The 18,502-nt window shown below is 33.7% G+C and overlaps 2 protein-coding genes across 3 annotated transcripts; both read right to left on the reverse strand.

Moving 5' to 3' along the window:
- On the reverse strand, positions 8,529-12,248 carry LOC109346572 (putative leucine-rich repeat receptor-like serine/threonine-protein kinase At2g24130). Its single transcript, XM_019586200.1, has 2 exons — positions 9,406-12,248; positions 8,529-9,209 (listed from the first exon to the last, which is right to left on the reverse strand). Exons 1-2 carry the CDS (start codon positions 11,954-11,956, stop codon positions 8,776-8,778), a joined length of 2,985 nt encoding a protein of 994 aa, XP_019441745.1. The 5' UTR covers positions 11,957-12,248; the 3' UTR covers positions 8,529-8,775.
- Positions 13,295-17,657, reverse strand: LOC109346581 (serine carboxypeptidase II-2-like). Of its 2 annotated transcripts, XM_019586212.1 has the most exons (12): positions 17,239-17,657; positions 16,544-16,651; positions 16,261-16,356; positions 16,080-16,172; positions 15,701-15,786; positions 15,346-15,609; positions 15,019-15,152; positions 14,575-14,670; positions 13,831-13,936; positions 13,507-13,713; positions 13,435-13,472; positions 13,295-13,404 (listed from the first exon to the last, which is right to left on the reverse strand). In XM_019586212.1, exons 1-10 carry the CDS (start codon positions 17,498-17,500, stop codon positions 13,552-13,554), a joined length of 1,407 nt encoding a protein of 468 aa, XP_019441757.1. In that variant the 5' UTR covers positions 17,501-17,657; the 3' UTR covers positions 13,295-13,404; positions 13,435-13,472; positions 13,507-13,551. The 2 variants fall into 2 exon arrangements, with proteins under 2 accessions (XP_019441757.1, XP_019441765.1); XM_019586220.1 differs by having other exon boundaries at positions 13,295-13,400; positions 13,439-13,713.

Below are 18,502 nucleotides of genomic sequence, written 5' to 3' on the forward strand. Positions count from 1 at the left end.
TCGTCAAGCAGCAGGAGGAAGTAGGAGAGCTGGACCCGCCGGTGGAGGTACCTGAAAAGGTTCTCCGACGATCAAGTCAGTGTATGAACTTAGTGAGTGAATAGTGAAGACAAGTATCAATAGAGTGAGTAATGTTAGAGAATGAAGAGATTAAGATACTTCCTGTTGGTGGAGATCCCTGTTTATAGAAGGGAGAATTGACATTAGGCTCTTGGCTGGTGGTGCGACGCGTGACTGACCAAAGGTGTTGTCGGGAGTTGCTTTTCCCGTGTCAGGCGGTCTGCTAGGACCGTACACTATGTCATTCTTGTCTTCTAGCCTGTGGTTGGTTTGATACTCATTCTGCAACCCGTCTGTTGTGCTGGCAGGTAGGTTGGTGGAGTATGGAAAGCATGCTGTCTCTTGAGTCAACTCTGGTGGTCCCAACAAGTGGGGTCCACCTCGGCGACCAAACATGGGACCTTTGGTTCGTCGGGTAGGAACAGTAACTGAAAGGCAAAAACTAATTAATTTTAAGAAGTATAGATCATCAAAATAAACTTTATTTTTATCAATAGAATATTTATTATGCATGAAATATGGATCCAATTACCTTTAACATTACGGTTAGGGTAAGTATTAAAAGTAGCAAAATTATTCCCCATTCATTTTCCCTTAATAAAATCTCATTAAACATTATGTGTTTTACAAGTAGATATCATAAACTATTTTTTTCCTAATTACTCATTAAACTTAACTATTAGTAAAATTAGTCTTTACATATATATATATATATAACTTTAAATTACTAACAATAAAAATGAAAGTAACGTAAGTACTTATAATTTTATTTACCTTTTTTAAACCATGTGTATTTTTCACAAAAGCAACCACCTTCAAGACCTGTAGAAACTACCATGGGTGGAAAAGCTTCTGATATAAGGATTTGCGTGTGAAATATTTGATGCAACTACATTTTTCTCTCTTTAGATATTCAAACTGATGCAATTTGATTAAGTTTAAGCTACTCTCAACTAGTTGATATGCGTAAGAAAATAATTGAGAGAATTATTAACTAATAACAGTTAGTAAAACAAAATTGAAGTAAAAAACATGAGAGAAATTTATATACACATGCATTAGTGACAAATCTTATATAACTGAATCAAAAAATTATGTTAAACAACTAAAATAATAATAATCAATTGCATTTTTACGAATGTTTACTATATCTAATATGTGTTAATTCTTATTTTATTGGTGGTAGTTTAAAATTATATATATGTATGAATCAATTTCACCAATAATTAAAGTTTAATGAGTAATTAGGAAGAAAAAATAATTTATGGCTACAAAATGCATAAAGTTTAAGAGAGTTTTGTGAGCTTTTCCTTTCATCTAAATTCATCCAAATTAAATTTATTCAAATTCATTCATATGATATAGTCTTCAAAATAACCATGATGCTGTGTACAACTTTTCTTCCATCTCTTCAACCATACAAATGCAGTTAATCCAGTTTAGTGATTCCCACGTGTTTTATTATCATAGCAAACTTATGTTGCAATCAAAATTAACTAACACAAAAAAACTGCAACTCGGCTCATCAAGCATACAACCATTCAATTATTCATTTAATTTCGTACTTGGGCTAGTAATTAATATTTGAAATTGAAGCATTCTTCTAATTTGGATAAGAAATATATTATCTTGGCAGCATTGTCTCATTTTAATTTGGATAATATGAAAATTGTTATTTATCATTTTTGTTAAGAGAAATATAATTACTGCACATTTTACTATTGTATAATTAATTGGATAAAAAAAATTGAATATATATACGACTATATATCACCACAAAACTCGGTTTGGAGGCTTATAAATTCAAAGTGTAGATGATGTTTGGGATGGAGTTGGAGGAGTTTCAAAGTACACCCGGTAGGCCGACGTCCACGATGACTTTCACTCTATCGATACTGACCTGATGGTGGTCCTTTCTCTTTTTGCGGCTTCTTATCAGTATTCAGTGATGTACCTTAATACAGTTTATAGGTAGTCATTTCCGTGACACAACTCTCAATGAAGGCACCAATAATAAGACTTAAGCAAATGAGGAAAGTCTAACTTAAAAAACTAGTTTATTATGTGAGAAAACCTCATAGTTTAAGTATCATATTGAGTTTGATATTCTACTAAATGTGGGACTCTTAAAAGCATTATTCCTCAATTTATTATTGTCACATTCTAAGTAAGTTATGGATATATTCACGTCTAAAAGAACCCATGATCATTGCATTGGTTAGAGATATGACGTCTTAGTTATGAGTAACTCTTCACTCAATAGTTTGATGCTCCACAATAAGAAATTATTAAACAACACCATCCACCATTTTGTTCGCATGATATTTAGGAATTCTGAAGTTAATCTACGTAGTTCTATTATTATCAGGTAACCACATTATTAATTCACCATGTCATTATTATTTGGAAAACCCATGTTGATAGCTTAGGTTGATTTTAAATTAATTATATATAATTATTGAATGATAATAAAATTGGAAGAAAATAAAAAGATTGATCAACCTTTGGTGAGGAAAAGTCTAAAACAATTAACTACTATACTTTAGGAATGGAATGTGCGAAAATACCCATTTAAATCCATGTCACATTATGAAACGATGAGTCAAATGTTTATTCTGTTTTCACCAAGAATGAAATAGCATAAGATATGCTTACGATACATTATATTCAATGTTCTATTTGTATGCATTAAACTAAGCTAGAAAAACTAGAATAAAATAATAATAATAAAGCATTGGTCTCATCAAAATGGGTCACTCTCAGTGACAGTGAAAATTCTCCTACTCTCGTCCTAGTTATTAATGTTTGTCTTGTACTCGTTATCCAAAAATATCAAAGAAAGTTTCCGAAATAGCTTTGGTAGTTTGTTGTCTAATTTCTCTTCTTATTACTTATTGGAAACTAGTTGGGTGGGTTGCTTCACTTTCTTGCATCTCATCTACCACAAGTCCCCACCTCTCACAATACCTCAACCACTTTTATAGTTTTGTGTTTATACTTTCCTCCATTTTTTATTTACGTCCATTAATTTATCATTCTTCATATTTTCCATAATTAAAAAAATTAAGAGTGTTAAATTAAATTCAACTGTTTTTTTTTTATAGATTTATGTCATTTGATTAATGATATTTGTAGTAATAAATAAAGAATATTTCAAGTACTTCTTTGTTCATAATAATTATTTTAATCATTTTTCTTACCTTGTGTTTAGTTTAAGAAGACCGGGGTATAGGAATATTTTAATTAAAATATATTGTATTGCTAAAAAAATTAGAGGGTAGTGATGGAAAATAGTAGTCCAAAATTCCTTCCATTTGAGCTTTCTTTCCAAAAGTGAAGTTTTTTGAAGAGGGGAAATTACTAAGCATTTTTAAACATTTTCTTCAAATTAAATGTTCCTCATTCCTTCTTTCCTTAGTAAAGACTTCCCTCCAATATTAGATTTTTGTGTGTCTTGAAGGATAACAATATAACATCATATTATTATATTTAAGATGATAATAAAATCATATCGTTATAACTTAGTTTTGTTTTTAATATACTCTCGGATACCGGAGATGATACTTATTCATTAACTGCTCCCTTTTCCTTTCCCGTTTGAACAAAACAGCTCAAAAAAATTCCTTGTTCTTGTTGACAAAAAAGGTGTAGAGGTGTTTGATGAAAAAGACAGTTTGTCTTAATCAAAGGTCACATAATAAGATAATGAATATTTTATTAATGGGTGAAAGCCCACAGAGAGAAAACTTGTTTGCTCCGATGTAATGTTTGACAGTACTTGTTTTCCTTACTTTAGCATCAAACATTGTAGTATTAGAACGTCCACGGCACATGCACTTTGTGGGTTTGTGTTCACCCCACATGCATTGATCCCGACAATTCACATGACACGTATCTCTCAACTCAGCTAATGTCTTTGTTTTTATCTCTATCTCTTCACTCTTACATATCAATCTCCACTCTCTACTTTTTCTATTTTTTCCATCTTTCCTGTTTAGTTGATAATGCATTTTAACCTATGTTGTTAATCATTATTATTGGTGATTATCTATGATTAGAAGGATGAATATCTGTTGTCTCAAACATGTTATCAAATTTATCACAAACTAATTATAATGAAACAAAAATAGACAAAGTTATATATGTTTAATTTTTTTAATTAATGTAACATGTAATGATTGGTTTAGGACATACTTATGGACATCATATACTTGGCCTGATTAGAAAAGGATCCATTTAGTGGACCATGGTCTACTACATATTATAATCTTGTAACAATGAGTGAGTCATAATAAGATGGGCAATTTGTAAGGGTGAATGATTTAAAGAGTGGAATAATAAGGAAGTAGATGATTCAATTTATATATCTACCACAAAATAATATAATAATAATATTTGTCTGTAAAAAAGAATCATTATAATAAAAAGAGACATAGCATATATTTTTGAAATGGAAGGAAATGGAAGACTCGATTGATTGTCATAACATGTACTTTTGAAATTGAAGGAATGAAAAACTTGATTGACCATCATAATATATGCACTTTTAAAATGACTTTGAAGTTTTCTTACACTTCCTTTACCTCCAAAACTTAACCTCATAATAGACTTTTAATGATGTGTTTGAAAAAAAATCAGCTTAAAGAACTACCTCTACTATAATGTGGGTAATATTCTCAACTCCAATATGATCTCATAAAAAATTACATGTGCTCTATAATCAAAATATTTTAATCCTTTATACGGTTGCCTTGAACTTCATCTAAGCTTAGGACTCCAACTATTACCCAACAAGAGCTATCATGTTTTTATCAATTACAACTTGTAATAAACCAATCAGACTAATTTGTAATGATGCAGGGTTTATTTTTGGACGATGCATGCAAGATTAGTGCAACATTGAACCTACCACTTAAGTCATGCTTATGTTTTTTTAAGAGCAAACATGCTGAGCTAAATTGTTGGCACTCACGTGGAGGAATAAGAAAGATGGTCATAAATGGATGAGAATCAGTAGTCCCACTTTTTTGTGTCTCAATCCAATAAAAAAACATAAAATAACATTTTTATGTTATTTGGTAAGATATGATTGGTTTGAGACATTGACACATGAAGTTTTGGGCAGGGAGGATCTGTTCCTCATAAATCCATAAAGCTCATGGCCCATACATATGCCACGCCCATCCAATGTCCTATTGTTATTCCAACCATCCAACATGTCATTTTCTTAAGTCCCCATTTTCTTTTTCTCCCGTTCCAAATTTAGATTTGATGGTCTTTGATAACTAAATTTGGCATTTATTTATGTGTATTTGTTTTGAGACAAGCATGGTGGTATACTGGTATGCCACATGAAAAACCATGTGATTAAGGATTGATTAAATAGAAACTGCGCAATAATTAAGAATATTTAATTGCATGATTCTGAATTCTTGCTGATTTTGTGTTTTGTTGTGTACGTAGGGGATTATATCATTATAGCATATTTGGCTCTACATTGGATACCCTGTCAGTTCAGAATAATAAAGAGAAATACTAGTACAATGCATTCACATTAATTGAAGTCTGTTATGATAACAATATTAATCCTTAAAAACATTATTAAAGTATTTATACGTATTAACTCGATCTCAGCTCTGGTCTCTTCTATTATGCATAGACATGTCAATATGTCATTCCTAAATTTTACTTGTATTCATGGAACAATGGGTTAACGTTATATGAATTGTAGCACAAAATAGTACCAGAAATTTCCACACTAACTTTTTTTGTACAGTGAGATATGAAGAAAGTTTAACTAAAAGGGTAAAAAATAGAAGAAAAAATTTAGTAGGGTTCACAATGAATCGAACCAACTTGGTATTCGTTCGAAACTCGATTCATTATTTAGCTCGATAAACTTAGTTCATGAACCAAATGAGCTGAACTTGAGCTCATTAAATAAACGAACCGAACTTGAGTTGAATATAGTTTGACTTGTTAGGTTCATGAGCTAGCTCAATATATTTATATAAACAAAATTTAAACATTTTTCAATTAATAGTCATGAGAACAAGAATGAGGTTGTGGCAAAGATTGTTTTCTAAGCCCATGTGCTACATTTGTGAGCATATTAGGGCTGACAATGAACCGAACCAATTTGGTATTCGTTCGAAATTTGATTTGTTAGTTAGCTCAATAAACTTGGTTCATGAACCAAATGAGTTGAACTTGAGCTAGAAATTGAGTTCGTTAAATAAACGAGTCGAACTTGAGTTGAATATAGTTCGACTTGTTAGGTTCATGAGTTTGCTCGATATATATATATAGACTAAATTTTATATTTATTATGACTCATACATTATTTTTTATATTTATTGTTATTATATATATAAAAAATATAAATTTATATATATAAAACATTTTTAAGTATTTTTCAAATTTTAATTAATTATTTGAGTTATCTGAATAAACCATTCGAACTGAACCAAATAGTTCGCGAACTTTAGCCGAGCTGAATTCGAGCTAAAAGAATAACTCGAGTCGAGTTTTGAGCTAAGTCAATCGTTATCGAGCTGAACTGAGTTGAACTCTGATTTGACTGAGTTCGACTCGTTTCCAACCTAATTGTTAATACTGGATAGGTAAGTTATTAATTTTGTTGTTTATTTAGAGATAAAAGTGTTATCATATATAAAACTGTCATATTATATATTATATTTTCCTTCCCTACTTTTTCATGCACTTCCTTCTCCACTAGAGAGGATCTTGACCCATAAATGATGGGCTAAATAGAAAAAGAAATCATGTGGTTGACCCATTTTTTTAATTTTGATTCATTCCTAAATGTAAGGGTGAAAGTTTGATTGTTAGATGTATTTTATTATGTTTCCATAAATGTGAGGGCCTCAAAGTGTCCAATTCAAATTTGTCTGCAGTGGAGCCCAAACCCATGTTGCTTGACTTCCAAGTTCCAATACATTCTGCTCTATCTATGTTTGTCTTGATTTAATACATCTTAGTTTTCGTAAAGAGAAAATGACGCATATACTGACATGTAATAGTTTTTTACTTTGTCATTGCATCATCCATAATTCATTTTTAATTATTATTAACTTTTTCTAAAAAAGTAATCCAAATGGAGGGTAAGTAATACACTAACTATATATAAATCTTTACGCCATCATTACATAAATATTACTAGCTTCTCACATGTTAAAAACATAACTCACATGTTCTTCACTGCCCTATTCTAACATGTCAAACGGAATGTAGCTTCTCTCTTTACTGTGTTACATGTTTTAACCATTGAATTAACATTGGTAATGGAGGTCACCATCATGTAGTGCCATAACATAACATATCCACCAACATCTTTTCACACACAAAAGGTGAGTAATTTGTTTTACAATCTGAAAGCTGCTGCCAGCATTCTTGTATTGTATACGTACAAAGTCCATTTTAAGTGATTTGTTTGTATTTTGTTTCTTTAAGACAATTAAAAGCAAAAGCTGATTATAACATTTGGCTTACCATTTAATTGTTCATCATATTACATGTTGAAAAACAAGTAGTTGACCTTTTTCTCTACTTCTTTAATTAGCAGTTACGGTCCTCTTTACATGATGGAGGATAATATTTTTACATAAGTTATTTCGTGTGCATATATACCTAACTCAAATTCTAGAGATCATATTTTATAGCAGCATGAAGAAGAACTAGAACTGCTTGGTAGGTGCATGCACCTTCCCTTTTATATATTTGTTTTAGTCAATGTTGCACTAACTTATGAACTACTTAAACGACATTAACCAACGGGGCATTGGTCTAGTAGTGTAAAGCAAAAATGTTACTGTCAGCGACATTTGTTGAGAGAGACAGTCGCGCATTCCGAAAAAGATTAGTTTCTTACCACCCTTGTATTACCAAAACAAAATCACATTGTATTCATACCTTAGTCTATATTCCATAACAAATCAATCTTTCATTAAGGTGAATGTGAGGACTTCAGTAGTAGAGTATTTAATGAATAAATGCGTTCATGAGTGAAATACATGGAGAATCTTTCTGTGTATTATAGAAAGATTATGGAGAAAATAGTTGTACTAATTGGCTTATGTTTTTTGTTAACTGTGATATAACGTCTGACTCAAGCATCCATTATCTCTCACTTTATGTTAATTTAAGGTTGATATCAGTCAAATGACATTCATTACGTAATCTTGCTTCTGATATGTCTTAATAACAACTTTACCTAGTCATAGTGAAGCAAACAAATCATGGAATAGGCATTTCTAGTGCTTAGGTGATCTATGCAACTTGAAAAGGGTTCATGTAGATTTTTTGTTTGAAATTTTAATTATCAGCTTGATGTAATATATATAAGATAAAAGTTAGGAAAAAAGAGAAAGAAACAATCAAATCTTTACTTGGGATATTAAACTTTATAATGTAAAATACTCGGGTAATTTACACAATGATACGCCGAGTTTTATTCAAATGATCCCCGATACACAAATCACTCCTAATTGATATGAACTAATTACAACGTGTATTTCTCCGGGTATGGTGAGTGCAATTATGTATACTTGTAGACTTCTCCTAAAGGAGATCAATGTAATCTTTGAAACAAGAGGGGTTCTAATAAAGCTAAATGTGAAGAGATGTTAATGTAATTTGGCCAAAATACTTTTCACCAAGAGTGAATAATATAATATAATATAAACTCTTACCCATTTACTTTTCAACTAAAATATCTTCACTGCATAAAGAATTAATCTTGGGATTAACTTCAATGAACTGAGAGATTGGATTAGTGAGGTAGTCCTTCAACCTTCCCATCTCTTGGGCCACATCAAGCATGGTTGGTCTTATTGAAGCATTGTGCTGTGTGCAGAGAAGGCCTAGCTCAATGAGTTCCAGCACAACATTGTGCCAAATCTTGTTATGATGGGTTGACACACCAGAAGGAGAGAGCCTTTGCAATGCTTGTTCAACAATGTTTTCAAGTTTGTGTTGGTTTAGGTATTGTCTCTTAATCCACTCATGCAAGCTAGAGCCTTCATGGATGAGTACATCAGTGGGGTGTTTACCTGACACTATTTCTAACAAAAGTACCCCAAAACTGTAAACATCACCTTGAGTTGAAGCATGTTTTCCCATTCCATATTCTGGCATGTCCAATAAATGAAGTTAGTGAATTCTACTGAACAAAACTGTTTGATAAAGTAGCAGTTTTAATGATTAACATTACTTAGAAATAACAGTTCATGATGTTACAAACTAAAATTGTTCTTATCAAACCTTTGTTAATAATCTCAACCATAATATATAAAAATGTTGGATCATATTTTAGAAGGTACATACCAGGAGCTATATAACCAACAGAGCCATATAACAATCCATGTGTTGAACTGAAAGATGCCGACTCACTGGTGAATGTAGTTTCATCACCTTTTACAAGCCTTGAAATTCCAAAATCAGTAACCAAAGCAGTTAGATCCTCATCAAGGAGTATATTGCTTGGCTTAAGATCACAATGCACAACTCTCACTGGAGAGTAATGGTGCAAATAAGACATTCCCTCGGCTACGTCACTGCAAATCCTCACCAACTGAACCACATCCAACCTTTGGCTTAATCCATGGTCCAGGCTTGGATACAGATGCTTCTCAAGGCTACCATTTGGCATCAGTGGAAGAACAATAGCCTTAAACTTTGGCTTACTGCAAATTGCGATGATCCTTATTAAATTTCTGTGCCTGATCCTTCTTAGGATTTGGCATTCCCTTCTAAAGCTCCTTGAAATCTCACCAGCTGTTGTTGTATCTAATACCTTCACTGCTACTCTTGTATTATCTACGAGAACGCCTTTGTAGACTCGTCCAAACCGGCCTGAACCAATTAGGCTTGAACTGGTGAAGCCTCCTGTGGCTTCTATAAGTTGTCTATACGAAATTCTTGGGAACTTGAGATCTTTTGTTTCCTCTTCATCATCTACGTCACCTATACCAACCACTTCAAATGGCTTTCTTGCTCTTGATTTGACTACAATGAAGTGCTTAAACATGCATAATAGAGGAGTGCCAAATAGTAACACAGGAATCACCGAAAACACCAATACCAAATGATAGCTATGCTTCCTATGGCAGCTTTGCATGCCTTTTACCAGGCCACATAGATCATTGTTTCCTAGGAAAGACTCTATGGTGAGAGATGAAAATGTACCCTTGTTTGAGACTTTCCCTGAGAACTTGTTGAAAGAGAAATTCAGTTTGATGAGAGTGGAAGACAACTGAAGTGACTCTGGTAATACCCCTGTCAATTGATTTGAGGACACATCAAGTGCTCTAACATAGGGCAATTGGCCTAATGAATCAGGGAGAGGGCCTTCGAAGGAATTATCAGAAAGGTTGAGGTACTCCAGCGCTACGCAACTTTCCAGTTGTGGTGGGATTGTGCCAGAGAGATTGTTCGTTGATAGATCAATAGCTAGCACCATGTTCATTTTGCTGAGTTCTAATGGCAAAGGCCCATGAAGGTTATTGCTTGACAAATTCAAGTATAGTTTCAAGCTACTCAAGGCTGCAACTTCAGCAGGAATCAGCCCTGAAATCTTGTTGTGAGATAAGTCTAAAATCTCCAAATTGACACATTTTCCAAGACTCGGTGGGATTGGTCCAGAAAGTTGGTTGTCATAAAGTAAAAGCTTTCTTAACTGTGGGAGGTTAGCAAAACTATCTGGTATTGTACCTGAAAGCTTGTTTATTGACAAGTCAAGAAGACCGAGATGCTTGATGCCACCAAGGGCTGAAGGAATCTCACCACATAGTGAATTATTTGACAAATAAATTCTCTCTAGCCTACCCATCTTGCATAAACTGGGAGGGATTGATCCGTTTATTAAGTTACTGGACAAATTCAAGAGAGTCAGATTGACAAGATTAGCAATTTGTGGGGGAATGGAACCATATATGAGATTTTCTTGTAGGTGAAGTTGTAGCAGACTGGTAGGAAGATCACCAATAATATGAGGTAGCTTACCACCAATATTGTTTCCGGCCAACTCGAGTTCTTCGAAGTCAGATAAGTTCATCAATGAAGCAAAAAAAGGTTCGAGGTTGGTGTTATTATCATGGCTAACAAAGTCATTATATGATAAGTAGAGGAATTGTAGTCGCGGCCAATTATGTACAATCTCCGATGGCAGTTCTCCATTCAACATATTTGACTCTAAATCGAGCCATTTAAGTTCAGTGGAGTTTGAAAGTGCTAAGGGAATATGGCCTACAAGGTGGTTGGACCAAAGTAAGAGGTACCTAAGTTTTTTAAGGATACACTCATTGTTCAAGGGTATTTGTCCCTCTAAGGAATTATTAGATAGGTCTATGTAACTCAATGAAGTCACATTGCAGAAAAGTGATGGTGGAATTTCTCCCTCAAGATGATTGTTTCCCATGTCAAGGTAGTACAAGTTTTGAAGTGAACCAAACTCAGAGGGAATGTGCCCTTCAAGAAAATTCTTAGACAGACTAAGTTGTTCAAGCTGAACTAAATAGCCTAACTCTTTAGGAATGTGACCCTCAAAATGATTCTCAGAAAGATCAAGAATTTGCAATGAAGAGATGTTAGCAAGAGCAGGGGAAATAATGCCCCTTAGTAACCTTCCACTTAGATCAAGCTCTATGATCATGTCACTTGCATTGTTGCATGTAACACCTGACCAATCACAAACATGAACACTATGTGATTTCCAACTCTCTAAAGCATTTTTGGGGTCAGAAACAATGCATGACATGAATGAAATAAGTGCATTTTTATCATTGACAAGACTAGCATTGTTTTCTCCATAAACTCTAGAATGAACAATGTCTAGAAAGAAAAATAGGAACATTGCACATCTAATCAAACACATCATGATTAATATCTTTTGTCTTCACTATGAAAAAGAAAATAGTGAATGAAACCTAAAAGACAAAGAAGAATGTGTACAAATTTGGGGTGTCAAGTTAAGTTCAATGTAGCAAAATAAATAAAAGAAGGATTTGAAGGCTAAGAAGGAAAAAAATCTGAACTTTGTGCCTAACTGCCGTTGAAGTACAACGTACGTTTGATGCTTATTATGTTTGACCTTAAAACCAACGTATCTAAACATATTACACGTAAGCAACGTTACTGGCTGTTTAGCAATATGTCAGCAGAGTATGCCTAACATTCATTTAGAATGGGAAAATGATTGATGCACTAACCAGAGAGTTATGTACCACAGAGTATGTCACTCCATGTGTCACTGTTAGTATACTTAAGTTGAAAGTTTAATGATAAAGTATTTTTCTGACCAATAAAAGCAAATTAAACTATTAGAATATCATTTTTCATTCATATGTTAATGAAAATTGGATTGAGTTGAAGTGGTGGAAGGTGTGCTGTTAATAAGGATAATCTTGGTTAATAAGCACGCTGATAGGGACCATGTGTGTGTGCTGACAATATTGATCTTGGTATATTTGTCGGTTGAAGTGATATGTTGTTAGATTCAGCACTTGATGTGAATTGAAGACTTTTCAGTACAATGATTGAGATAACTAAGTTTTTTTAGTCTCATATATGGCTGAACCTTACCATGAGTGTCTTATTGGTTTTATAACTAATCAAGCAAGTTATCCTTCACGGTGATAAGTTGAGGAGGGGTTGTATATACTATATACTTTAAAAGTTGACATGTGAATGATGATTAATTAAAAGGAATAAGAGAAAGAGTGAAAATCTATAGTTCAAGATTTTCCACCAAGCTAACTCAATCTATAAAAATTAGAAAAACTCACTAGTTTCCAAAAATAGTTCCTTTAGGAATTAGGAGACCCAACTTGGTTCTTCACCCATTTTTACAAACTAAGTGAACATTACAAGTTACAAGGCATAAGGTTGATAAAGCTCTACCGGAATATTTTCTTCCATAACAGCATCATAACTATTATAATTGAAAGGGGAGTTTATCATACCATTTAGGAAGATGAAAAGCAATCACAAACATACAATGCAAAGGAAGAACTCTTTGCTGCAACATTAATAGACAGTGATGTGATTAAACAAGCACTTACCATGGAAAAAAAAGGTGGTCCAGCATACGAGGCTCCCACTTAATGGGGTATGGGGAAGGTAGATTTACACAGTCTTGCTCTCACAAGTTGAGAGACTTTCCAGGATTTGAACTCGTGACCTCATGATCACTAAGCAAAAGCCTTATAGTTTTTTCCATGTTTAGCAAGACACTGAGCTATGTCTGAAATAACAAGAGACTAATACATTTTTTTGCTCCAATATGATATCCAGAATAACACCAATTAATAATAACCAACTAGAGTTCTTTTGCCAATTGTTAAAAATCGTTTGGGCATCTTCTTCAATCATGACCTTATTAAAACACTATGCATATAGTGGTGGCAATGAAGCTTAAACCAACAATATCATACAAAATACTTAAACCTCTCATCACTAGTCCAATCCTAAAGTTTAATAAACACTGACAAGCTCAATGGCTGGCAAGGAGGTTCCAGCTAAGTAGGCTTTAATGAGTGCAAGAGCAAGTTTAGGTCTATGCAGAGGAACTTCATGCCCTGCTCCTCTTACTGCCACAAAGGTAAGTCCTGCATATTCTTGTGTCCATCCTCCAACCTGTGTTCATTTAAATATCAGTGAATTCAACTACAAGAGAGGAAAAAAATAGAAGAACACAATCTAAATGATATGTGAATTGGAAGAGCAAAGAAAAAATCTTGTAAAAATACTTACCTGCCCATCATGATACCACGGACGCCAAGATCTCACTGTTGGGAGCCTAAGAGCATCTATACTATAGCGAGTAGACGCCACTGGGATTACGGCATCTGTGTCACCACTGAAAAGGAAACAGGAAATGTAAGATGGTGACAAAATTTGTTGAGAGGAAATGAAAGTATAACACTTTCAAGGAGGTTGGATTTCCATAGTTTCCATAAAAAAAATTTATGAACTTAGTAGTCAGAAGAGAATGCATAATACTGATAAAAAGACATGTTAAAAGCATGTACCTTCATCAGATTTTTTTATCCTATATTGAAGTCTCCTCTCTTATATCTGTCCTTTTTATTACTATCAATATATGGCACTATATCACATGATGCAGGGGATCTATATTCCCCAAATGAATTAGCTCTTACCAACAGCCGCTAAAGTAGCTGGTATACATTACAACAAAGAAAATAACACACATACATGAATCTAAGGGCAGCTAATAGCCTAAATTCAGCATCTTCTATTCTTCTATTTATAAGCAAATATTAAAAATCATAGCAACATCAAAAATTTGATTTGATTGCTAAATCATAACTTGCATTCTTTTTATATCCAAGTATTTAACAAACTTTCTTAGGCAACATTAACAGGAGAAGTTAATGCAAATTAGTTTGAAGTCTATCTTTGGCGTTACTACTAGTATGTAAGAATGATAACAAACACATGTGTGGTAATGCACATATAATAGATATTGATGGTAACCTGAACACCCATATCCTCAGTCCCAAAGGAATAAGCTCACGATAAATATCAAGCACAGTTCTTGGAGAATCCTTCCAGTTGGTATTTACCTCATCACTGCATAGCATGAGAGAATTAACAAGAGGTTTCTGATCTATGTAAACATTGTGGCAAAAACAGAAACACACGCACAGACAGAGAAAAAAAGACTGAAGAAAATGTGCAATAATGCATTGTATGCCGAACCTGCGACTTCTCTAAAGTCACTACCTTAAACACTAGTCAGACATATCAGCATAGATCAAATCTAATTCTAGTTGGTATTTGATCTTTATCCATTAGTTCATGATGCTTGCATTCCCATGAACTAAATGGAATGCATGAATACGGTTACTTTTGTTTGATGCATTATGCATATTTGGTACTTAAATAGATGCTACCAAGTGTGTCCCTAATTATCATTACCTGCATGTATCCCATTTAGCAGGCTTATGGGCTGGATCAACATGAAGTGCCTTTTGAACCTCAGGTAGATTGAAGTACGTGGTAGAGTGACCCTCGGTGCAAGGATCATATGCTTCATTGAGTTTACCAATTCTCTGTAACATGATATAACATATTATCAAGGATCTGTATCACAAAACTTTGATAGAATTCCACATAGTTTGGAAATGTATTTCACAACTTGGACTTTCAGGTTTTAGTGGATGACGTTTTCGGCTGAAGAAAACTAAAAGAAACAAATGTTCTATGAATAGCAGCTACTTGATAGTAAAAGAAAGATACACTAACACGCTTTCTTCTCAGAAGCTGAGTTGACTGGCTAAGATTAGCAGGACATGGAGGAGTAAAGATACTGTACGGATCAATGTTGCCAAGTTCTCTATCAGCAACTTCTTGAATTTTATCACAAGCTTCTGAGGGGTGTACAAATGACTGATTGCCACAAAGAAGGTTCAAGAGATTGTATGTTTGATCAGATATCAAACCACTTGACCACATAAACTGAGCAATCCCCAAATGGTCATGGCTATCATCAGTAAGAGCATTTCCAACCTGAATCAGACACACACACATATATTGATTAGTTTTGTAGTAACAACAAACACAAAAGGGAACTAATTTGATGCAAAGTTGGATAATATACCAAGTAACCTTTCAGATTTATAGCATTTTCCTTATTTTCAAAGTTGTACTTCACAATAGCTTGGCTAAGTTGAGGAACATAATGCCCTGAAATAGAGGATTAATATTGTTGCATACTAAAATATTAGATCAAATAATCATATACCAAATAAGTATAGCAGAACTCATAGACCTCATCTCACCATTTTTATCTTATAATTTTGCATTGAAGTACTAGAACTGTGTGAGTTGAGGACTTAAACTTCATTATAAACTTCTGAGTTGTGAACTTATAGGTGGAAGCTTATTTATTGTTATTTTAGTTGACCACAAAATTAGGATAAGAAGACAAAAAATATAAGAAATATTATATCCTGACAAAGTTGTGACAGTTAGTCTACCTGCATAGCTCTCTCCAGCAATAAAGACGTCCCTTCCTTTATATTGGGGAAAACGCTCAAACCACCTCAATAGAAATATTAAAGAGTCCTCAGCTGCAAAAGTTTTGTTTGTTTAAGAGACAGAGTGTTATACATTTCAAAGCAGAAGCATGATCGAGATACAAAATGGTTGAAGTATTACCAGTCCTCTTGTCACCATTGTTCAGAATGTCGGATGAAGTGTTTGAATATGAAAATCCAACTCCGACAGGAGAATCCACAAAAAGAATGTTTGCAACTACAATTAAAACAACACAAACACTAAAGTTATACATGATTGCATTTACGAATTCTGTTTCCTTTTTGCCTTCTTGCAAATTCTTGGGTAATAGGCATAAGTAAGATTCATTATTGTTGCGAAAATCACAATGGAAATTGGAAAGAGCAAATTGTTGTAGATTGAAAATGTTTGGTAATTCACTCACCTTGATTCCAAGAGTAAGGATTAAGATAAAGGGTCTTCCCATCTGGTTGTATATGAAAGGGGCCAATTTCCTCTGCCTCCCCATAAGCAATTGATGAGCATCCAGGCCCTGCATAACCAAAAGCATCCATCATTACAAAATTCTTCCATGTCAATCTAAATAAAAGTTGTATGTAGCAGGATCGATGTTTTAAATTGCCGTCCACAATCACAATCAAGACCATAATATTGCGTAAGGATAAGGTAACTGCATTCATCATCGCAACCGCAACTACACAGAATAAATCTTGTGTAGGAACAGTCTCTATTTGGCACAACCCATCAAATACTTTGGGTTTTTTTATTTTAAATTGTTATTGTGATGATAATATGAAAGTATTTCCTTGGTTATGTCTAGCCTATAAGGCAAGTTCCTATGCAAGTATTTCTCCGGATAATGTTGTCTCACTTGTTATTCACTCGAATAGATAAAGAGACGCCAACAAGGTGTTGGTCTAGTGGTGTAAGGCCCCACTAGATCCCCAAGGTCGAGTGTTCGATTCTTGGGAGTGACACTTTTCGAGGGGCAGCCACGAACCTCCAAATGGATTAGTTCCTTACCCAAAAAAGTAATATGGCTGTGACATGTTAATAGCATGGGCATGATAGATAGCATTAAAAATAAAAGGGGTAAGTGAAGAGTAAAAATAGAGTAACCTCCATTGAACCATAAAAGAAGTGGCTTGGTTTGAGGGTATTGATCAGCCTCAATAAACCAATAAAACAGTGCCCTTCCAGCTTCCTCATTGACAGTGACATAACCAGAATAGTGAGAGAAGTTGATGTTGAAGTTTTGACCAGGGAGGGTACCAACCTTGTCATGGATTTGATGAGATGAAGGTGGTGTTGCTGTGAGAACAAGAGCAGTGGAAATGACCCACACAAGATAGTGAACAAAGCACCACCACGTTTGGGCCATTTCTCTTTTCTAAGAAATGGAAGTAATAGAGAGAGAGAGAGAGAGACAGTGTTTGATGTGTTATGAGCTTCGTTTATTCATAGGTGGTAACAATGATTGCGCTTCACCAATGCTTTCATCTATTTTCTCACAATGTTAACCAATGACTATGTAGCATCTATGGCACTTTTAGTTTTGTCAGGAGTAGTTGGATATAACTCATTTTCATATGCGTCCAATAATATTATTAAACTAACTTCAGATGTTGATTAAATATGATTTCTTCCCTATAAGTATTGTTGAATTTTTTGCCTTTTTTAATTCTCTAATAATTTAATGAATTTTACGTTATTATATTAACATATTTTTGATAAGTTGACAGGAGTATTTATTATTTACCAATATATGCAATAGCACACATGTTTTTTCTTTGTCTAAAAATAAAATAAGAGCATTATCACTTTAAAAAATCATTCAATATAAACGAACATTAAAAAATTGCTCTAGTGACCCACATGGCCACACCGATTTTTTGGAGTCTTACGCAAGCCATAGGTATCTTAACCAAATAAAGTCTTGGTGCACGCCTTGCCCATTGTCCAAGCTTGTCTCCTTCTTTTTGTCTTGTTATTTTAGTAATTTCGGATTCTTAATGTACAAGTTTTATACATTGTTACTATATCATCCATCATTCATATTTAATTTTCAAAAAAAAAAATCTAAAATAAAAATAAATAATATAATAACTTGTATATATATAAATATTTATACAATGTACAGATATAACACTCATATTTTATTTTGCTAGTGGATGATGAATGATCTCAAATCTTGACTCAAGCCTCTCAAGTCTCAGCTGACAAATACTTTTGGGCTTCAGTTAATGGAAACTCAAAATCTATAGGCCCCTCCTTGGCCCAATGTTGTTCAGTTCGCCCAGCACCCCCAATACTGAGGAAGTCATGGGCTCTGTTATTTTAAATGGATATACATAAAAACAAATCCATATTTAAACAATTAGTA

Source organism: Lupinus angustifolius, chromosome LG01 (genome assembly GCF_001865875.1).
Source record: "Lupinus angustifolius cultivar Tanjil chromosome LG01, LupAngTanjil_v1.0, whole genome shotgun sequence".
Classification (NCBI taxonomy): Eukaryota; Viridiplantae; Streptophyta; class Magnoliopsida; order Fabales; family Fabaceae; genus Lupinus; species Lupinus angustifolius.

Excerpts from the sequence above, each read along its gene's own strand:
- LOC109346572 (XM_019586200.1), bottom strand. The coding sequence starts at position 11,956 with ATGATGTGTTTGATTAGATGTGCAATGTTCCTATTTTTCTTTCTAGAC. Across the intron at positions 9,210-9,405 it reads TGTTGGTTATATAGCTCCTG|AATATGGAATGGGAAAACAT; the intron begins GTATGTACCTTC and ends TGGACATGCCAG.
- LOC109346581 (XM_019586212.1), bottom strand. The coding sequence starts at position 17,500 with ATGGCCCAAACGTGGTGGTGCTTTGTTCACTATCTTGTGTGGGTCATT. Across the intron at positions 16,357-16,543 it reads TCCTTACTCTTGGAATCAAG|TTGCAAACATTCTTTTTGTG; the intron begins GTGAGTGAATTA and ends TTTTAATTGTAG. Across the intron at positions 15,610-15,700 it reads TAAATCTGAAAGGTTACTTG|GTTGGAAATGCTCTTACTGA; the intron begins GTATATTATCCA and ends TGTCTGATTCAG.